At 44.8% G+C, this 23,368-nt stretch overlaps 1 protein-coding gene and 1 long non-coding RNA gene across 4 annotated transcripts in view; one reads left to right on the top strand and one right to left on the bottom strand.

Moving 5' to 3' along the window:
• GNB1 (G protein subunit beta 1) overlaps positions 1-23,368 on the bottom strand; it is a 93,731-nt gene that overhangs the window by 24,803 nt on the left and 45,560 nt on the right. For 2 of the 3 annotated variants that reach the window (XM_081224817.1, XM_081224816.1), the window contains exons 2-3: positions 17,065-17,113; positions 1,640-1,742 (exon numbers count right to left, since the gene is read on the bottom strand). In XM_081224817.1, the coding sequence (XP_081080943.1) occupies positions 1,640-1,696 (57 nt within the window). In that variant the 5' untranslated portion in view covers positions 1,697-1,742; positions 17,065-17,113. The remainder of the gene's footprint in view (positions 1-1,639; positions 1,743-17,064; positions 17,114-23,368) is intronic. The other variant, XM_081224818.1, reaches the window with a different exon arrangement.
• LOC308612349 lies at positions 17,127-23,326 on the top strand. Its single transcript, XR_014015101.1, has 2 exons — positions 17,127-19,875; positions 20,130-23,326. It is a non-coding gene; the product is annotated as an uncharacterized lncRNA (long non-coding RNA).

Raw genomic sequence — 23,368 nt, 5'->3', positions numbered from 1 at the left:
TCAAAATGGTGACCTTTTAGATATATTGGTTTAGATACAGTTGTTAAAAATTAATTCTACCAGTTTTTACAGTTTTAAATTCCACATGTGGCTCACACGACAGCTCTGTCCCCTAAGAGGAGGGCTGTGTGTGCTTTACAGAAAACGGGTCTAAAAAATGGGAGGAAGAGATGCAACACTGACTTTCAGCCTTTATTGTTTTTCCACCAAATTTGGATTTTTTTTTTTTTTTTTACCTATGCCATATGAACTCTCTTATTTGCTACGAATAGATCTGAACCCACTATTTATGAACAACTTATAAACAACAACTTATTGTTGCTAGAAAAACAAAATTCTGATTTCTATATTCTGGAGTGTGGCTGGACGTATTAAACAAATCTGATCAGAGCAAACCATTAAAAATACTAACTCTTCCTTATTTTTATTGAGCTATATCGTATCTCTTAAATGTTAAGATTTGAAATTCTTACAGTAAAAGGATATTTTGTTTCCTCTTTGATGGTAGATCTCAGATGATTCCATTATCTTTTCTCAACTTCAAGAAAACGTCGGCTAAAATGATGCTGATCTTTCTTTCCAATTACCACTAGGCTTTCTGAACATATAATTGGTCTTTTAAAAGGAAATAATTAGGCTCCATCCTTATAGTTGGACCTAGTATGCATCCCCTTTTAAAAGTTCACGGGTTCTGCAGTGCACCATTATAAACATCAGTGACAGATTGGATGGTAAGGCTTGAGAACTCTGCAACTATCCTACTTTCTACAGGACAGCTGAATGATACCTGGCTGTTTTTATCTTCAAAGAGATGCTCTATTTGAACAGAGCATCTATTTGAAGATAGATGTTAGTGCTCTAACAGCCATAACCATCCCTAGGAAACACCTTTTTTCAAAATTAAGAACAAATCACGCGCACTTAAAATACTTTTTATTACTGTTGTTAATACTCTTATTTTTAAACAAGTTTCCTGCCCTCAACTTAGCAGTCACAGTGGGGGAAGTGAATACCACACTCCATACAGTGACCAAAAGAATGTCACAAAGCTAATTCCCAAAGTCAAGAAAAAAGGTACAAGATGTCTATAAATTCTATGGAAACATTTGCTGTATAGTGAAGTGAAAATATGCTAGAAAACAAAATCCTAGAAGAAACTAACAAAACATTGTAAGGCAATTATACTCCAATAATGATGTTTAAAAAAAGAAAGAAAGAGAGAAAGAAAACAAAATCCTGAAAATAATGTACTAGGCCAAATACCTGGATCTGTAATTTCTTTTTTTTTTTTGGCGGTATGTGGGCCTCTCACTGTTGTGGCCTCTCCTGCTGTGGAGCACAGGCTCCGTATGCGCAGGCTCAGTGGCCATGGCTCACAGGCCTAGCCGCTCTGCGGCACATGGGATCTTCCCGGACCGGGGCACGAACCCGTGTCCCCTGAATCGGCAGGTGGACTCTCAACCACTGCGCCACCAGGGAAGCCCTGGATCTGTAATTTCTACATCCTGGGCCACTTAAGATTCAATTTCAATCCAAAACAATGAATAGTCTGTATTCTGTAACCCATCTTTCCTTAAAATGGTAACTTTGCATCTGAAATCCAAATGATTAACAAAACTGAGCACACATAGCTACGTACTCTAATCTGGTTTTTAAGCTGTTCGGCCTCCTGCCGTAACTGGTCAAGTTCACTCATCTTCTAATCTTAGTGCTCTTCAAAGTCACCTCAAAGAATCTTAGATCTGAAAGAGAAAAGCACAAAAAATTAATAAACAATGACTGAGTAATTTAATGAAGCAGGTGAGAGAAGGAGATTGAAATTTTGAGAGCTATGGTTTCATTACAAATCAGAGCACCTTTCTTTAGCATTCATAAGAAGGTATAAAATGCCTACAAGGGCTGTGTTAACGAAGTATAATTACTATTATACACAAGCTTTGTTCAATGACAACGTCTAATAGACTATTCAAAAGGTGGTGGTGGGCTGAAGAAAGAAAACTCTGTTTAGAAGCAGGTTTCACGAAGGATTTGGGTCTCACTATAAACTCAAGAACCTAAGACTGACGTTCAGAAAAGGTCTCACATGAAAACCCTGGGGTAGTTAGTTCAGGAAATAGAGTACAGCGGCAACCTGGCAACCCAGCACCTCAAAGCCCTGTCAATGATCTCGAACCCATGACTGCCCAGAAGACATCAAAATGTTCACACAGTGATTCTAATTTTTTTTTTTTTTGGCTGCATTGGGTCTTCGTTGCTACACGCGGGCTTTCTCTAGTTGCAGCGAGCGCGGGCTACTCTTCGTTGCGGTGCGCGGGCTTCTCGTTGCAGTGGCTTCTCTTGTTACGGAGCACGGGCTCTAGGCATGTGGGCTTCAGGAGTTGCGGCACACGGGCTCTAGAGGGCAGGCTCAGTAGTTGTGGTGCACGGGCGCAGGTGCTCCGCAGCATGTGGGATCTTCCCGGACCAGGGCTCGAACCCGTGTCCCCTGCATTAGCAGGTGGATTCTTAACCACTGCGCCACCAGGGAAGTCCCACACAGCGATTCTAAAAAGACTCAGTTTGGTGTCCAACAGGTCTCTGATTCAGGACAACTTACCCTCCCACCAAAATGGGCTCTGGGATCCCAGGATACTCAGAGACAACACCGCAGTCCTTATGGGTACAGGCCAAAGTAGGCTCAGTACAAGCAGCCCTGCTGCCTACTCTTGATCCTGCCCCACCCCCAGGCTCATTAGACAGTATTCCTGAAATCAGGGTCAAAACACAATTATCCTATTAAACAAGAGACTTATTTCCCCAAGGGAATGTCGTAACTGGGGGTTGCATTTCTGACCAAGAACATAGCTGTTAGGTCAATCCTAACTATGACCAACCTATCACAAAGCTGAAGATACAATTACCAACATCTTTTAATCACTTAAGAATACAATTAGCTCCCACATGCAAACACAGCTTATGCAAGGGCCTCAATTTCCTATCTAAACACAGAGGGGAGAATTCTTCCATCACAGATTTTGTGTGAAAGTCACAGGGTTATTATAATGTACACCAGATATTTAATTAACAGTAATTATTTATTTTCTTAAAATGGAAACACATCTGGGGGAAATAATCTGGATGACCCAAGAAACATAGTTGTTAGTTCCCAGTCTAGATAAACTTTTTCTGTACAAAAGCATTCAAAATAATTGTTACATGGTCTATATTACAGAATACTTATTGAGAAAACAAAAATACCTTTCCCAATAAAAAGCATCTTTAAAAAGTATGTGTTAAGTTCCTGGCTCCTGCCCTCACCTGCACCCACCAGCCCACGACTATTCACAGCCACAAAACGCCATTAGCTGCCGGGGCGGGCCGGGCAGGAAGCAGAAGGGGAAGTGCTGGGCTTCTAGAGGCATCAAGTCCCTTGGGCTGACCCTAAATGAAAGTCTGCACAACTACCAGGAAAGGCCTAATGGGGTGGGGCCATGACGCGGAGCTGAGGCATCTCAGAGGACAAAGGCAGGGTCTGCCACTCCAGCGGTCCAGGAAGGCAAGCACAGTGCCGCCACTGTTCCTAGAGGCGTTACTTCAAGTGGGTGTTGTAAGCCCCGGCAAGCTTCGCCCACGCAGACTCGCCGGCGCCTCCCTGGACAAAGGGAGCATGGCTGGAGTTACCCTATGTGATAACCGGGCCAATTCTCTCTCTCGTGTTCATGTATCAAACTCTGAGGACTGCAGCTGATGAATATTAATGTATGAAATATTAACAGTGCCAAGAGAACACGAAATAATTTTAAAACAGAAAGCTGTGCCGACGCGTTTCCTGAGCTTATGGACGGCCCTGCATCCTCCCCACCAACCCTGGCGGCCTGCTGCAACGCACGTGCATTTCACACGTGATCAAATTATACTATAAGGACAATCCGGCAGAGCTGGGGGCAGTTTTATCCCAGTTAACACTCCCCACCCCCACGTTAAAGAATTGTTCTTAGTCTGTGGAGAAGCTACTTCTTTCAATCCTTCCAAAATCAACGTGAAGAAAACTAACAGCTAATGCTGTCATAAGGTACACTGAATTAAATGCTTAGTTTTAGTCAACAAACCATGTATTCTGATCCTAATTTAAACACTAAAAAGCTAAGCTAGCTTTTAAAGTAAGGACAAAACCAACAAACTCCTAGGATCGAGATAAACAGAAAGAACTTTCAGAGATGCTAGGTGGTCTTTAGGTAAAGACCCAAATCCCAGTATTAGATGGAATAGCTCCTGAGATATTAAAATTAAATATTTCATTTAATTAGATGCTCTTATTTTTACATATTATAAAATATATATCAATACATGATAATCACCCAGCTGTATTGCTTTAGAGAAATTAATTTATTGAAAACTTAACTATCTTTAAAATGAGAAGCTCCAATTCAGTTATCTCTCAAAATTTCAGAAGCAATAATACCAATACTTGCTGACTTTAATCTTTAGTCACAAGCAAAGAGAAGAAAATCAGATCTACTTCTCTTTCATCATTAAATAACATGAATTATTAATACTGCCTTTTGATTACGGCTCTCTCTACGATCAGTGTCCACATTCAAGTCTCAATTAGGAGACTCAAAATTCGTATCCGTGAATTTTTAAAGAAAAGGGTATTCATATCTCTACTACGAATAAAAATAAGTGTCCTGAAAGGCCCTTTTTGATCTCTACAGTCTGGTCAGAAAGAGAAACCTGCTGGTAGACATTAAAAAATTTTTTTCAACTACATTCTTTATTCTACATGTCGAAGGTGTATTTTTAAAAATCCAATCTGGAAAAGAAGTTATCTTCAGATGGCCTCTCACCGATGGAGGGACACTCCAGCACGCTCACCTCTCCCCGTCACCCTCTGGGCACTGGGGTTCACTCTGACGTGGCACAGTCCAGGACCTCCTCTGTGGGGCACACACACATCCACGATGGACAGCCTCCCGCGCCTTGGGCTAACGGACACTGAACTGGCCTCATAGGATGAGTGTGAAGGGACCGGGCAACACCACCATCACACAAGGCCAAGCAGTCAACACTCCCCCAAAGAGAAGTCGGCAACCCACGGATAGCAAGGAGCCTGAACACTCAGATATAGAGCGGGACTGACGGGAAGCAAAAAATTCCTAATTCCCACAAACTAAAAGTTCGTCCCAAATGCTCTTCTGTGAAGATAACAGCAAATGAAAGAGACAAGGTACAGAAAAATATATAAATGATGATATTTCTCCTTCTGTGCATATGAAAAGAATAAACATCTATGCTAATGTAAGCAATCTTTTTTCTATATACACAAGAAAACGTTAATGGCTATTTTGGGGGGAAATACACAGGAATAGGGGCAGCTCTGATTTTTCACGTTATCATATATATATATAAGGAAAAAAGACAAATTATGTCTTCATAATTTTTTTTTCAAAAAAAAAAAGTTTTTTTCAAAAAAGTTAACTGGTTATCTGGGCCGTTGAACCAAGAAGCATTCACAATTCTTCCACCATACTTTTCAGTTAAAAAAAAAAGCTAGGAAATGTTAACCGTTTACTGGGTGAACTGTTACATATCACTAGGAACAATAAGGGAGATAGTATAAAAACCTAGAAAAATGCTCATTATTTGCTAAATGAAAAATAAATTTGTGTGTAATAATTTTAGCTATTTAAGAAGGCCAAAAACATACCTAATTTAAAAACACATGTAATAAGACAGCATTTTTGTTAGAATTATTGGTCATATTTTTCTCTTCATTTTCCAAATACTGGACATGCAGTTTTATATTTCTTTGATCACAAAAAATGAATGTACATTTTAAAGGTCTTACTTACACGTAACTGCTTTTGCTGTTCTCTTCACTATCCTTAGTCCCCCAGAGCCTCTGAGAAGCCCACCATCAGGTTTACGTGGCCTGGGCTCCTTCTCTCCTCCCGGGCCAAAGTCACAGCTAAGCACTGGCCATGCTGACTCAGCGCACTGACCAGTCTAATCCACTAAGACAGGACCTGCTGAGAGTCTCACTTCTGTTCTTTATGACCCACATCTGCCACCAGCTTTTATTTAGAGCTTGCTTTGGAAATACTTTCCACAGAAATTTAAGTATCTTAAAAGCAAGTATGTGAAGTGGTCTGCCCCTACTTTAGGTTATACCCAGTATCTCTCTGTAAGTTAAAGTGTTAACATAATTTTTTATTTAAATATTTCACATTTGTGATATAATGTACTTCACGGTGAATGCAGCACCACGCCCCTCTAGTCAAGACCCCTGTAAAGTCTAGGAAGGACACCTCAAGGGCCGCCAGCGCCCCAGTTATTACCCAGTCACTAACAATGATACGAGCTGATATTAAGGACAAAGTGGAGTGACTGCATCAAACTATAATTTCAGGTTCTGGTTTGCGACACACAGGGAATGTGACTCTCACCCGCTCACTTTCCACTCCCGTCCGCTGACTGCACCACAGGAACGACACAGCACCAACACCGCAGGGCCGAGAAGAAAACGAACAAGACAACTGTAAGGGCTCTGCAAGCCTTTCTGTGTGCTCAGCGATCAGACCACGAAGTGCACCCCCCACAGAACAGCCGCCACGCACACGCGGGTTCGCGACCCACAGGAAGGCGGCCCGGGACGCCAGCCACGGTGCCCGTGCTGCGCTCAACGTCCTGGGGCAACAACAGCCCCGCCGAGCACCCCGCGCCACGGGGGCAGGAGTCTGCCAACCTGCTCGGCCACACGAGTACCAGTACCGCACCTCACCTCCAGACAAAAGAGCATTCTGAGAGAGGGGAGTTTGCGTGAGGGATTTGAATCCATTTCACCAGCTTTTCTGGTTTTTCTTCCATTCCTAAATCCAAGTTAATCTCCAAAATCAAGACAGCACAAGTCCAAAGGGTGATGGACCCTTCCTGGGTCACAGCTGCTTTAACAAAACCCGAGCAGTGAGGCAAATCCCCAGAGCGCGGGACAACTCCACCACACGACACCCGCAGGCTTCCCTGGCGTGGGAAGCTATACCCTGACAGATTTAAGAATAAAATGACATGTCTGAAATTCGCTGTAAAACAACCGAGCAGGGAAACGGGGGAGAGCACAGAAGAACAAGTTTGGTCGTGAGGTGGTAATTGCTTTAGTTCGGTGATGGAGTTCCTTATACTGTTGGTTAACTTATTATGTATTTCAATTTTCCATTAGAATAGTTTCTGTTTAAATGTTAGAGACCTTGAATCTTGATTTAAAATCCAAATGTACAGAGAACACCAGGAAAACCTGAATATCGTCCGGGTATTTGCTGACAAGGGGCTGCCGCTCTTTCATTCGGTGCCATAATGAAACTGAAGTCCTTAACCGTGAGAAACGCTTCTTACTTATGAGTGAAATGATATGATTTGGGGACTTCGTTTAAAACACTCTGATAGGAAGAAAGGAGACTAAACAAAACTAGCAGAATTCTGTTACAGCTGGATGATTTCCTAATATTCTGCCTGTAATCTATGTTTGAACATTCTCTTAATAAATTTTTTTTTAAAAGTCATTACTTCTGGGGCTTCCCTGGTGGTGCAGTGGTTGAGAGTCCGCCTGCCGATGCAGGGGACACGGGTTCCTGCCCCGGTCTGGGAAGATCCCACATGCCGCGGAGCGGCTGGGCCCGTGAGCCATGGCCACTGAGCCTGCGCGTCTGGAGCCTGTGCTCCGCAATGGGAGAGGCCACAACAGTAAGAGGCCCGCGTACCGCAAAAAACCAAAAAAAAAACAAAAAACAAACAAACAAAAAAAAAGTCATTACTTCTTGGTATTGTTTGACTACATTACAAGTATGTATGAAATCTGTTATATATCTCTTAGTTTCAAAAGTATAGGAGCACAGGGATCTCACAAGCAGATCGTGTTGTATTTTGACATGGATCACGTTGCCACGTTAGCTGGTTGTCTATGAGAAAGAGTCAATCCCCAAAATTCTCAAATTTGTCTGAACAACTGAATGGTTGACCATGGAGGCTGGTATGTCTCAAAAGTGACAAAAAATTAAGTTTTGATGAAACATTATATCAGCTTCTAAGAAGTAGCAGATATCAGAACATTCAGTACAAAGTAAACCATAACTAGTTTTTGATATGGGTGACCAGCTGGTAATGGAGACTAAGAGAGGAAACCTAATTACACACAAAATTCCCATCTGGCTCTGGATTAAAGTATCCAGCAAATTTTTACACGTTATTTTAAAACTGACATGTGTGTGTTACATTTTACTAGAATGCAATGATTTAAATAGTCTGTCCCCAACATCTAAGATACCTCACAAGATTTTCCTGTTTCTCAATTTTCTGATGCAAATTTTAAAAGAAAACTCACAGCCCCTCAGTTAAGTGTTTACTGATAATACACACATAAGACACTTTTACTTTTCACATTTTACATTTATGGACAATGCAGTATACTCTTCTTCTAAATTACTGTTTAACTCCAATTGAAGCATATCCCCAAAGCACTAGGACAATGTAGAAAATGTCATCATTCTTACCAGAACTAAATGTATACAACGATCGTACATTAGTTCTGTAAATAGAAATTAAAAAGATACAAGATATAATCTATACATAAAGTGAATTTACTTATTAGCCTTAACAAAGGTCTGATCACCACGAGGGCCCCAGCTGAGGTTCTATAAGAGGGAAGAAGAGTCTCACTTCCGTTTACTACCTTTTGAAAATAAAGGTTCTTGTACTTTTCAAATCACAACAGAACCTACACATAACTTCATAAAGTCACTGACAGTCAAACGCCACATATACGCAAACTGAATTTCTGGGAACCCACGTGTCATTCTAGGAAATCCATGCTAAACCCAGACATCACGGCAGTGGAAAAGCCCCCCAAGATGGTACCATGCTGATGTCTGGTCTGATGCCCTGTGAATGGTTCCAACACCACCACTCTAGCACATGCTTTCCTCATTTCCCAAGACCCAAAGCCAGTCCTTGAGTGAGTGGCGTCATAATAGGGTTAAATGCATCCAAAGGGATTTACTGCCTAACAAAAAATCAAATATGTATGGGACTTCCCCAGTGGTCCAGTGATTAGGACTTGGCACTTTCACTGCTGGGCTCGGGTATGATCCCTGGTCGGGGAACTAAAATCCTCCAAGATGCAAGGCGCAGCCCCAAAAATAGAATTTTAAAAATCAACCATGTTGGGGCTTCCCTAGTGGCGCAGTGGTTGAGAGTCCGCCTGCCAATGCAGGGGACACAGGTTCGTGCCCCGGTCCAGGAGGATCCCACATGCCGCAGAGCAGCTGGGTCCGTGAGCCATGGCTCCTGAGCCTGCGCGTCCGGAGCCTGTGCTCCGCAATGGGAGAGGCCACAACAGTGAGAGGCCCGCGTACAGCAAAAAAAAACGAAAAATCAACCATGTACCTGAGAACAACAGGAAAGTACTCCAGCCCCATGGACAGATTGCAGAGAGCACAAAAAGTAAAAAACATAGTTTTTGTAAGCCAGCTCCATCCTCCCTCCACAGAGATGTGCCTCATCAAGCAGGTAGCAATATCAATAGCCGCAAATTCCACCTTCTGTTCATCTAAACCCATCATTCAGAAGACACTACTTAGCTTTACCATCATATGCAAACTATTTATGGTTGCTATTCAATGTCACATTTGAAAATTACTATAGAGAATTTGCACTTCAGGACTTCCCTGGTGGTGCAGTGGTTAAGAATCCAACTGCCAATGCAGAGGACATGAGTTCCAAGCCCTGGTCCAGGAAGATACCACATGCCGCGGAGCAACTGAGCCCGTGTGCCACAACTACTGAGCCTGCACTCTAGAGCCTGTGTGCCACAACTACTGAGGCCCGCGCACCTAGAGCCTATGCTCCGCAACAAGAGAAGCCCGTGCACCACAACGAAGAGTAGCCCCTGCTCGCCGCAACTAGAGAAAGCCCGCGCGCAACAACAAAGCCCCAACGCAGCCAAAAATAAATAATAATTAGATAAATATATATAAAAAAAGAATTTACATTTCAGAACACATTAAAGCATCTGATAAGAAGTATGTTACTGAAAGCAAAGTTGCAAACATACTGTTATTGTGCTGAATAATTTAAACCCCAGACTTATTTTATTTAAGCTATCATACAAATACTATTTTGTGCCTGTTAAGAAAAATTCTTGAACTAGAAGGGAACGTGAATCTCAGTCCACCTCACATTTCTAGCTAACAAAGTACCGGAGCAGGCCTAGAAGACCCAGGGGCCCTGGCAGCATGGACAGTGGGACCCAAGGGAGCCCGAGCAGGCAGTGCTGCGGGGGGCAGGCGGGGGCTCAGGGAAGGCAGAGACCACCTGCTGCCCAGCTGCGTGCTGCCCAGGGCCCACCTCTGCTGGCTGGCACCTGCCTAGGGGCGGCAGGAATGTGCTTTCCGCCCCCCCCCCCCAATTCCCAGAATCTCCCAGCCTCGCCCCAACCCGCAGCCCCTGCCGCGTCTCTGCGTCTCCTCCACCACAAGCCAGGCGCAGCTCAGGCTCCCCTGCTTCCTTCGAGGCTGTAGGATTCTGTCTTCCCACCTGAAGGCAGCAGCCAAGGTTTGTCCGTGATGTGAAAAGTGGGCCACGAGAGAGAAACCCCTACGGACGGGACGCATAACTACACCCTTGCTGACAGTGGGAGAGATGTCCTAAGCGACAGCCCAGGGAGCCGAGGTCTTGTTCTAGGTGAGCAGAGCTGCCCTAAACTGCTCCTCTCAAAACCATCAATTCAGACAGCCTACAGCTAGCATCTCCCCACAGAAGTTACAGAAAGTAAAAGCATGACTCATACTCATCAAAGTATATTAATTTCTTCTGAATATGTCTTGACTTTTGCAAAACAGCTCTGTGATTCTTCGACACCCAACATCTCTGCTGAGTGGTTCTGCTGCAGGAAACGGGGCGGCCTGTCTGCGTTCTGACCAGGCGCGGCACCCAGGCCGAGTCCGGGAACTGGGGCCATTCTCCCTTTATCAGCAGTGCTCTTGGTTTCGCTCTACAAACCCCTTATTTGTCTTCCTCACCCCTGTCTACCAAGCATCTGCTGTGGACAGAAGACGCTGTGGCTCCATCCCCCGAGACCAGAGTCTAAACGGACGACAGACAAGGCCAACCTCACAAGCCGGCTCAGAAAAGTCTATAGGGTCTCACCACTTGGATTCCTGACTGCTTCAAAATCACGTAAAAGGTGATTCACAATCTACTCTGAGGTCACAGCTGACTTAGGACCCCTTGCCGTGTAATGTCACATGTGTCCTCACCACCCCCTAGGAGGAGGTTCAACCGATTGTCCACACAGTAAACAGCAGGAAAAGGAGTCACGACCTACCCGAGGTTCACGGTCACAAACGGCACTGGCCATGGTTCCGATTCAGGCCACCTCCAGAGTTAACCATGCAGGCCCCCTAAGCAATCCCTAACCGGCTAGAAATGGTCAAGGGACGACAGAAAGAAATTTCACCCCCATAATCACCTGCTCCCACACGCCATGCCAGGAGGACAAGCTCTCTGACAACGACGCAATGGACGTCAACACCTGGCCATGGCCTTCTGCCCCCGGCGGGGGAGCACTGCTTTCTTCCTAATGGACGTATCCCATCAGGGGCAAGAGATCTTAGGTTCCCCACTTCTAGAGGCAGCATCTTAAAACTGCTCTCCCCACCAAAAAAACTTTTTTAATGTAAACTGGTGCAGTCACTATGGAAAACAGTATGGAGGAGGTTCCTTACAAAACTAAAACTAGAGTTGCCGTACGATCCAGCAATCCCACCCCTGGGCATGTATCCGGAGAAAACTCTTAATTCGAAAAGATACACGCACCTCAACGTTCACAGCAGCACTCTTCACAACAGCCAAGACACGAAAGCAACCTATGTGTTGCTTAGGAACACTTAGGAATGGATAAAGAAGATGTGGTACATATATACAATGGAATACTGCTCAGCCATGAAAAAGAACGAAATAATGCCATTTGCAGCAACATGGATGGACCCAGAGGTTATCATACTAAGTGAAGTCAGACAGAGAAAGACAAGTATCATATGATATCACTTATATGTGGAATCTAAACTATGACACGAATGAGTTTATGTATGAAACAGAAACAGGCTCACAGACATAGAAAAGAAGCTTATGGTTACCAAAGGGGAAAGGGGATGAGGAGGGATATATTAGGAGTCTGGGATTAGCAGATGCAAACTACTATATATAAAACAGGTGAACAACAAAGACCTGCTGTATAGCACAGGGAACTATATTCTGTAATAAACCATAATGGAAAAGAATATGAAAACGAATATGTATATATAACTGAATCACTTGCTGTACACCAGAAACTAACATAACATTGTAAATCAACTGTATTTCAATTAAAAAAAAATAAAACTGCTTTGACCATTAGCTCGAAAATTGAATGCCATTAGTTCAGGTGAGCTGCGATTCAGGTTTATGAGTTGCCAGGTGTCACCTCCAGGCCCCAGGCTCATAGGACCCAGTGCCTAACTCATCTCAGCTCCTACCCATCTCCTCCAATCAGCTCATCGCTCTAAGCAGGCGCTGTCCGATACAAGTACAACGGGAGCCACATGTGGAATCCTTAATTTTCCATCAGCCATATTAAAAAGGTAAAAAGAAACATGGTTACATTAATTTTAACAATGTATTTATTTAATCCAACCAAAAACTTTATTTCAACATGTAATCGATATAGAACAATTGTAAGTAGGCTATTTTGCACTCATTTGTCACACTAAGTTTTCCTTGTTTTGTTTTTTGGGCGGAGCCATGCGGCATGCAGAATCTTCCCTGACCAGGGATCGAACCTGTGCTCCCTGAGTTGGGAGTCCTAACCACTGGACCGCCAGGGAAGTCCACACTAAATTTTTCAAGTGCAGGGTGTATTTATAGTTCAATTTGGGCGAGCCTCATTTCCAGTGCTCACCAGTCACATGTGGCTAGTGGCCACCAGCTATTGTAGTGGCCAGCACAGCACTGGGCCCTTCTCATCTCTTCACTCACACAGCAGGCACCCAACTAGAGGCTGTCCGACCCACTTCAGTATCCTCCTAAAAGAACAGGAACTAGGCTCTCCCCACATGGAACTAACCTGTTTCCCAGCTCAGACACTGAGCGAGATGAGGTGGTCTTCCCTGACCCCAGTATCACCTCCCCTACGTCACCTTACAGATCAGCTCGCTCACCTACCGGATGCTGGCAATTAGGAGTGACAGCAGAAATCACAGTGGGAGGCGTGAGGTCCTTCGCAAGTGGCAGCTCAGGGAGAGGGACGGGAAGACAGGCCTGAGCCAGTGCTGGACAGCAGGTGTGAGTTACCCTCACCCAGGTCGCCTTTCCCTCTGGAGTCACAGGAAACGGCCAGTGACCCTTTCTCCTGAATCCTTCTGTCTGATGCACTACAAAAACCCATCTGTTCTTCCGTCCTGTTCTCCCTCTACAGCTGACCTTGCTTCCCAGGTTGAACAAAGAGCCTAGTACGTACCCCTTCAAACCCGTTGAGGCCACACAGGAAGTCCCCCTTGAAGGATTTCAGAGCCGAACTTCATACATAATGGATGCTATCCGAGAAGTGAATGGCACACACCTAGAAGGAAGGTCTAACTGGGAAAAGTGGCAGGGACTGGACATCAACTGCACACGACAGAGGCACCTCTGAGAGGCTGTAACCCTCAAGTTTGGGGGAGACTCTGCTCTCAGCCGTGCCACTTGCACTCCAGTACGCAGACGTAATCTTTGCTTTCACACTCACTTCCTGCTGGCAGAGGCAATGCGGCTGCACTGGCTGTGGGCCGCACTTCTGACTTCCAGACCCCACTCAGTACCAGGTGGCCTCCACCGAGTTGATGACCTCTCTCTGCCTCTGAATTTTGGTGTGAAAGTGGAAACAGTTACACTACCCACCTCACATGCTAGGAGGACTCAATGAGAATCCACATAAGGTCCTTAAAACCTGACTGAACCACAGCAAATGCTCACTAAATCGTACTTGTTACAAAAGCAGTAATAGGGTTTTCCACTTGAAATGATTTAAGTAACAGAAAACTTCTCCCTCACCTGTCACTCTTCCGACCCAGTCAGTGGAACAGGCCCACCGCACAAACGTAAAATATGGGCGGCAGCAGCCACCAGGGTGATACAGGGGTTCAGCAGGTAGTGGCAGGGACTGTTCCTATGCTAACTGCTCATTTAGCTTAAAAAATATCTTTACTGAAGGTAAATAACACAATAAACAATTACAATTTGATACACTCTGACATATTATACACCTATGAAACCGCCACCTCAGTTAAGGTAATGGACACATCTACACCCCCAAAAGTCTCCTTGTGTCCCTCTGTAACCCCACCCCCGACGCCCAGGCAACCACGAATCTGCTTTCTGTCACTACACGTAAGTTTGCATCTTCTAGAGTTTTATATACGTGGAATCATACAGTATGTACTTTTCTGTGGTCTGGCTTCGCTCCCTCAGCATGGTTACTTTGAGATGCATCCATGCTGTTGCATGTCCTTACATGGACGTCTGCCCTCGTTTCTCTTGGGTAAACACCTAGGAGTGGAAAGGCTGGATCATACCCAGCAAGCATACGTTTAACCTATTAAGAAACTGGTAAACTGTTTTCAACACAGTTGCACCATTTTTCATGCCCACCATCAGTGCATGAGTCCAGCGCCTGCACACCCTCGGCAGCACACGGTATGGTCAGTCTTTTCCATTTTAGCCACTGTAATAGGTGGTTAGTGGTGTCTCGTTGTGGGGTTTTTTAAAATAAATTTATTTATTTTATTTTTGGCTGCATTGGGTCTTCGTTGCTGCACGCGGGCCCCTCTCCGGTTGCGGCGAGCGGGGGCCCCTCTCCGCTGTGGTGTGCAGGCTTCTCACTGTGGTGGCCTCTCCCGTTGGGAGCACGGGCTCTAGGCGTGCGGGCTTCAGTAGTTGTGGCACACGGGCTTAGTTGCTCTGCGGCATGTGGGATCCTCCTGGACCAGGGCTCAAACCCGTGTCCCCTGCACTGGCAGGCAGACTCCCAACCACTGAGCCACCAGAGAAGCCCCTTGACATGGACTACTTTTAAAGTCGTTACTGAATTTTGTTACAATATTGCTTCTGTTTTGGTTTTTTGGCCACAAGGCATGTGGGATCTTAGCTCCCCAACCAGGGATCGAACCCACACTCCCTGCATTGAAAGGCGAGGTCTTAACCACTGGACGGCCAGGGAAGTCCCCTCGTTGTGGTTTTAATTTGCATTTCCCTGACGGCTAATGATTCTCCACGTGCTCATCTGCCATCTCTCTGTATTCTCTGGTGAAGTCTCTTCAAATCACTTGCTTTTTTTTCAGGTTGTTGTTCTCTTACTATTGACTTTAAGAGTTCTTTACTTATTCTAGACATAAGTTACCTGGAAGACATGTGGTCTGCGAGCATTTTCTGCCAGTCTGTGGCTTGTCTTTTCATTCTCTTAACAGTGTCTTTGAAGGATGAGATATTTTTAAAGTTGATGAAGTCCAATTTATAAATGTCCTCTTTAATGAACTGTGTGTTTGATATCATTAAGAAATCCTTGCCTAACCCAAAGTCTCAACGATTTTCTGTTTCCGTTTAGATGTTTTCTAGTGTTAGTTAGATTGTGTCTGATTCATTTTGAGTTAATTTTTGTCTATGGAGTCAAGTTCACCTTTTACATATGGTTACCCAACTGTTCAAGCACCTAATTCACTCGTTTTAGTTTTGTTTTTCAATTTAAAATTATTTCAGGGACTTCCCTGGTGGCGCAGTGGTTAGGAAGCCGCCTGTCAATGCAGGGGACATGGGTTCAAGCCCTGGTCCGGGAAGATCCCACATGCCACGGAGCAACTAAGCCCATGTGCCACAACTACTGAGCCTGCGCTCTCTACCCCATGAGCTACAACTATTGAGCCCACGTGCCTAGAGGCCATGCTCTGCAACAAGAGAAGCCACCGCAATAAGCAGCCCACGCGCCGCAACAAAGAGTAGCCCCTGCTCGCTGCAACTAGAGAGAGCCCGGGCCCAGCAACGAAGACCCAACGCAGCCAAAAAATAAATAAATTTTTAATAAATAAATAAATATAAAAAATAAAATAAATAAACAAATAAATAATTTCAACTTACAAAGAGTTGCAAGAATAATACAAAGAACTGGATGCCCTTGCCCAGATTCACCACCAACACTGTGACACATTTATTGCCCCCATTTCATACAAACATATTGGAATTTTTTTCTGAATTGTGTGGCCTCACCTTTATCTGTATGATCTGGTGGTATTCCAACCAAGATTTGATTTGCAAAAGGGGCTCTTCTGTTTTCTACTGAAAGAAGTTGGAGAAATACTGGTCTTGTCCAGAATGTGGACCATCATCTCTGGGACCTTAACCCTTCATGCTGAACACTGGATGAAGACTTTGAAGAGAAAACCCTTCTCTGGATCAATTTGTCTGAAAACAACTTTGGGCTTAAAAATGAGAGATGGGCAAAACTGTAACAAAAACCAGTTTCTTAAAAAAAAGAAACCCTGGGGCTTCCCTGGTGGCACAGTGATTGAGAGTCCGCCTGCCGATGCAGGGGACATGGGTTCATGCCCCGGTCCGGGAGGATCCCACGTGCCACAGAGCGGCTGGGCCCGTGAGTCATGGCCGTTGAGCCTGCGTGTCCGGAGCCTGTGCTCCACAGCGGGAGAAGCCACAACAGTGAGAGGCCCGCGTACCGCAAAAAAAAAAAGTATACAGAATGTCCTGCAGTACAAATTATGTCTCCAATATAGATGATGAAATCAACTTCATGCTCATTGTATTAGTACTGTCACGGATGGTCTGTCCTAAGACAGAATCTAGGTGAACTGAGTTATTTACCTACTGCAGTACCAAGTGGTCTTTTACAGCAATGGTTCTTAAACTTCCTTGTTCCCTAGGGTACTTGTTAAAAAAAAAAAAAAAAAAAAAGAAACCCTGAACAAATTTAAATATTGTACTTTAAAAACTGGTAAGAATCAATTACGTCAAAGTTACCTTAATTCAGAAGTGCTTCTGGTCTGGTCTCCAAAACATGTAAAACTGTCTGCAACAGAGAAAAGGCTGTATTTGCATTGATTCAGGTTGTGAGGCACAATATTCCATACATTTTAAGAAGCACATAATTCCGCCCCTTCCCCATCACCATTTCTTGCCCCCAAATCACTTTACTTATTAGTACTTTGCATTAACTTAGTGGTAAGTTTTTCATTATGGAAAAGAAGAAATCTGATCTCAATTTCTTAAAAAAAAAAAAAAAAGAAAAAGAAAAATCCTTAGAAATGCCTCAGGGAAAATATCTTGAATTAAACTGAAAAGCATCAGGGGGAAGGGGTGTTTAGAATCCTGTTACTACAACAATTATAGTAACAGCAACAGAAAAAAACACTGCAATTCAAGAAGCTTCTAAGAGTAATCTTCCCCAGACTTTCCCGTCTGGACCGCAGAGGATCTCACGTGAATGTCAAAGAAGCCACGGGCTGACTGTTCCCTAAGTGCAGGCAAGTCAACCTGGGCACATCTCCAGCCCATCCCTCTGGCCCAGTCCAGCTGCCGCGGTGCCGCCCAAAGATGTGGCCCTGGGTGTCCAGGAGGCCAGAGCAGCAGAAACAGCAACAAGCCTCTGGACTTGCTTCTCATCACACTGCAGGCAGTGCGAAAAAATATTTACTTCTAGATTTCTTCTGAAATACCTGCTTGTTCTTTCCCAGAAACCAAGTTTCAATACACTTAAAGATGTTCTGGTAATCTCTCCAAAATACTCTGCGAAAAGGCCGCTTTTGGACATTTCACAGGTTACCTCTTGCCTGTTGATCAATTCTCTACTATGTTTACAAACTCAGTGCATGCCTCTAACTTGGGGGACAGGAGAGGCATCAACAAGCTGACGTCCCCCAGTTGAACTATGAATTCTAAGGCATTTATTTCTAACAAAATAGTTTTGTTTTCGAATTATGCTCGAATGCTGCTTATGTTATAAGCAAGCACGTACTTTTCTGGCAGTAAAAGTGGGCATGGAAGAAAACAGTGTGGTGGTTCCTCAAAAAGTTAAACACAGAATCACCATACAACCCAGCAATTCTACTTGTAGGTATACATCCAAAAGAACAAAAGAACTGAAAACAGGTATTCAATACATGTACACGTATGTTCACAGAAGCACTACTCACAACAGCCGAAAGCTGGCAACAGCCCAAACGTCCATCAACAGATGAATGGATAAACAAAACGTGGTACACCCACACGATGGAATCTTATTCATCCATAAAAAGGAATGAAGTACTGATACACGAACAACATGGATGGTCCCTGAAAACATTACACTACACTACGTGAAGAAGCCAGACACAGAAGGTCACATATTGTATGATTCTGTTTATGTGAAATATCCAGAACACGCAAATCCACAGAGGCAGAATGCAGTAGCTGCCAGGGGCTCTGTGTGCAATGAACAACTGCTCGATGGATACAGGGATCCTTCTGGGGTGACAAAAATGTTCTGGAATTAGGTAGAGGTAGTGGCTGCACAACACCGTGAATTATTAAAATGCCACTGAATTGTTCACTTTAAAATGGTTTTGTTATATGAATTTTACCTTGGGATAGGGGGAGGAATAAGTGCTGTTAAAGGTACTTGAAAAAACCAAACCAAACCAGTGGGTGTGGAAGAAGTTGGAGACAGGGGCAAACTACGGCTCTCGCCCCCATGAACCCTCTGAGCTGAGCTCCCAGGAGTGCACACCCAAGGCTTCACGAAGCCATCAAAGCGAAAGCCGGGGGATCTCAACCTTGGCACAACTGACGGGGTTTTTTACATTTATTATTTTATTTATTTTACTTATTTATTATTTTCGGTTGCATTGGGTCTTCGTTGCTGCGCACGGGCTTTCTCTAGTTGCGGCGAGCGGGGGCTACTCTTTGTTGCGGTGCGCGGGCTTCTCACTGCGGTGGCTTCTCTTGTTGTGGAGCACGGGCTCTAGGTGCACGGGCTGCAGTAGCTGTGGCAAGCGGGCTTCAGTAGTTGTGGCTCGCGCGCTCTAGAGCTCAGGCTCAGTAGTTGTGGCGCACGGGCTTAGCATGTGGGAGCTTCCCAGACCAGGGCTCGAACCCCTGCATCGGAAGGCAGGTTCTTAACCACTGCGCCACCAGGGAAGCCCCACAACTGACATTTTAGAGTGGCTTGTTCTCTGTGGTGGGGGCCGTCCTGTCTTCTGTAGGATATTCAGCAGCTGGCCGGCCTCAGTGTCCCCTTCCCCAGCTGTGACAACCCCAAATTTCCAGACACCACTAGATGTCCCATGGGGAGAGCAACACTAGTCCCAGGTGAGAGCCACTCCTTTAAGGTAACTGTCACAATCACCACAATCTCCAAATGTAGTCCTTTCACGTATTTTCCACATCAAGAGACAGACAGAAGAAAGTAAAACAGAAAAATGTATCATCGTTTGCTCTAATTCAAAGGCCTACATTGCCTTGTGGCTCAAGGCATGAAACAAAGTTCAAGCTCTCTATTCTTTGGCAGAGAAGACAGGGAGCTAACTCCCAGAGAGCACTGACCCTCCAGCTCACAGAGGATGCTGAGAGCACCACCAAACCACCTCCCCCTGATTCACATGGACAGCTGCCTGGACTCATTTCTGGCTAAAAATAAGACCCAAGTGGGGGTCTTTTTCTGACTGCCCAGCCCACAGAACCCAGCATAGAGAACAAGACCATTGTCTTAAGACAGCAGCACACATTCATGTGATCCTAAACTAGGGGTACCACTTTTACAGAAAATCAGAAAACCAGGGATTTAAAAAACCAAAGGCTAGGGCCTCCCTGGTGGCGCAGTGGTTGAGAGTCCGCCTGCCGATGCAGGGGATACGGGTTCGTGCCCCGGTCTGGGAGGATCCCATATGCCGCGGAGCGGCTGGGCCCGTGAGCCATGGCCACTGGGCCTGCGCATCCGGAGCCTGTGCTCCTCAACGGGAGAGGCCACAACAGTGAGAGGCCCGCATACCGCAAAAAGAAAAAAAAAAAAAAAAAAAAAAAAAAAAAAAAAAAAAAAAAAAAAACCAAAGGCTACATTTTACAAAGCTACCACACCTACTAAAGGCAAACGGTACAGTGGCAAGTGAGTCCCACCTTTAGACCCCTAAGCGCTGAGCACACTAGACTGATGAGCCTGGCTGATGGGTTTCCAGGGCCCACGGTGGGGTGGGGGGGGCAGCGCATGGCCAGACAGTCAGGAGAAAAGATGGTTCTCAGGCAGCAGGCTGGCAGGGAGGATGCTCCACGGTTACTCTGAAGCCCAGCCACGAGACGTGCTGCTACAGAGTGGAAGTAAGGGGTGGCATGAGTACATGCTGAATTTTTCTCTATTTAATGTTCTTAGAAAGAGACCCAGTTAGAAAGAGAAGTTGGAGGAAGATACAAACATAAAATTCAAGAAAAAGGTACAACCGTTTATAGACCAATTTTTAGTCAAATTTTAAATATGTGAAATAAAATTCAAATCATAGATTTAACAGAGTAACAACAACTCTATCATGATCTTTATGAGCAAACCACACACTTTTAATGCTCCAAGTAAACAATGCCTCGCCCACCCCGACACTGATGTCAGACCACCTTCCTTTGGCCGGGGGCAGCCTCCTGGAAGGAGGACATGAGCCCTGCATCCCTCCCTCTTATCCTCTGTACACGGTCTGCCTATGCAAACCCGTGCAGCACAAAGCTTCCAGACCACTCCCTCACAGAGGGACCAGACAGCCGCACACCACACCTTCCCTGCCCAGTACTGCCTTCAGGCTGCCTCTGGCTGCACCTCAAACACTAGTCTTTGAAGTCTACCCAATACCTTGGCTTAATTTTAAGTGATGTATGGGTCAAATCCCTTGAACATCCATCACTCAACAACTATTTCCATGCCTATAATGTGAGATAGTATGCTAATGTTGAAAACACATGTCAACAACCAGGTATGTGAGCCACCTACATGGGTCTTACAGTCTAGTGGAGAAAGCATGAAAAATTATCCTATGAGGTACAGAGAGAAAAAAAGAGAGAGGGACTGTACCAATACGAACTAAACTAATACAAATCGAGAAGGGCTACTTTCTACAGACGTCCAGTTATAAAATAAGACATGGCATGTAATGTACAGCATAAGGAATATGGTCAGTAACATCGTGATAGCTTTTGTATGGGGACAGAGGGTTACTAGACTTATCGTGGGGATCATCTCATAACGTACCCAAGCGTCACACCACTACGTACTGCACCTGAAACTAACGTAATATTGTACACCAACGTCCTTCGGTTAAAAGGAAAGGGCTAGTTTCACACAGAACTGTGTGGTACGGGCACAGTCCTGGAAATGCACACACAGGCCAGGACCCCGAGGTTCAGAGAGCAGAGTGCTGAAGCAGGTGTGCAGCTGACCCGACCCTGGCTAGGCGCACGGTCTTCAGTAGTTATGGCACGCGGGCTCCGCTGTTGTGGTGCACGGGCTTAGTTGCTCCGCGGCATGTGGGATCTTTCCTGGACCGGGGATCGAACACATGTCCCCTGAGTTGGCAAGGGAATTCTTAACCACTGTGCCACCAGGGAAGCCATGTCCCCAGGATTTTATTAGGCTAATATCCTTAGAGAAGATTTTAAAAGATGGAATTATTATATGTCAAAGATTAGGCACTTTAAGGCTCCTGATAAGATCAACTGAGCCTATGTTTTGATTCAGTACAGTTGCTTAACAACATTAAATCTCTCTGTGATGAACTTCTTTGTACACACATAAGCTAGTATCATGAGATTTTAAGTATCAAATACTAGCATTTGTATGAGCACTGTTATTCCAACATTTTTCAAAATCTAAAAACTGAGTCCTCTTGAGATATACCTAGAGAATTCCTTTACTGGGGACATTAAAATTTCAAATCAAGCAAAGGTACACCTGTTGGGAATGATTCCTTCTATATCCACATAACCCCACACATGTGCCCTGCTACTTATTTATAATTCTGAGATCCTAAACCCAGCCAGAACAGACATAAGGGCATTAATTAGTCTTTATCCTGTTCAGTGTGAACAGTCATACATTTTAGCACAAGCTTTAAGGTGTCTGATTATAAGTCTTGCTGGGGGTACTGTGCATGTGTGATATACACACCACTTCATCTTTCTGAACCCTGAAAAAGGCTGAATTCTAGAACACATCCAGTCCTAAGAGTTTTGCATAAAGGACTGGGGGCTTGTAAGAGACAAAGTAAACTTCTCAGTTCTGAATAATTCTCTAGTACAAACCTGTCCTGAAGAGGCAGAATATGAAATGATAATGTGAAGGAGGTCCCCTAGCCAAATTGAGGAATAAATCTGAGGGTAAAAAGGAATAATAATTAGGGCTTCCCTGGTGGCACCGTGGTTGAGAGTCTGCATGCCGATGCAGGGGACACGGGTTCGTGCCCCGGTCCGGGAAGGTCCCACATGCCGCGGAGCGGCTGGGCCCGTGAGCCATGGCCGCTGAGCCTGCGCGTCCAGAGCCTGTGCTCGGCAACGGGAGAGGCCACAACAGTGAGAGGCCAGCGTATCGCAAAAAGAAAAAAAAAAAAAAAAAGAATAATAATTATAACAGAATATATATTACTGAAAAAAAATGAACACACAAGTACACAATAACACTAGAATAATAAATAAAACAGAAAGAAACAAGAAAGGTGAACCTTTTCTTTAAAAGCTTTTCTACAAACAAATATAGAAGGAATGACAGGTTTAGGGCTCTGGAGTAGCCGCAGATGCAGGCAAAGACCACCCACCTGGGGGTGCTGAAATCAGTGGGTGAAAGTGGGTGAAGTTACAAGGAAGTCACAAGGACTAAAACTATCACTCACAGATTATTTCTTCACTGTAAAAAGGATAAGTTATTACAATTAAGAAATCTGGGAACTTCCCTGGTGGCGCAGTAGTTAAGAATCCACCTGTCAACGCAGGGGACACGTGTTCAATCCCTGGTCCGGGAAAGGTCCCACATGCCGCAGAGCAACTAAGCCCGTGCGCCACAACTACTGAGCCTGCACTCTAGAGCCTGTGAGCCACAACTACTGAAGCCCGCCCGCCTAGAGCCCATGCTCTGCAACAAGAGAAGCCACTGCAATGAGAAGCCCGCGCACCGCAACGAAGAGTAGCCCCTGCTCGCCACAACTAGAGAAAGCCCGCGCGCAGCAACGAAGACCCAACACAGCCAAAAATAAATAAATAGATAGATAGATAGATAGATAGATAGATAGAAAGAAAAGAAAAGAAATATGGTGTCATCACCTTA

The sequence above is a fragment of the Mesoplodon bidens genome (genome assembly GCF_964165515.1).
Source record: "Mesoplodon bidens genome assembly, chromosome: 2".
Taxonomy (NCBI): domain Eukaryota; kingdom Metazoa; phylum Chordata; class Mammalia; order Artiodactyla; family Ziphiidae; genus Mesoplodon; species Mesoplodon bidens.
The sequence above is the reverse complement of the archived record's forward strand: the minus strand, read 5'-3'. Positions and strand labels throughout refer to the sequence as shown.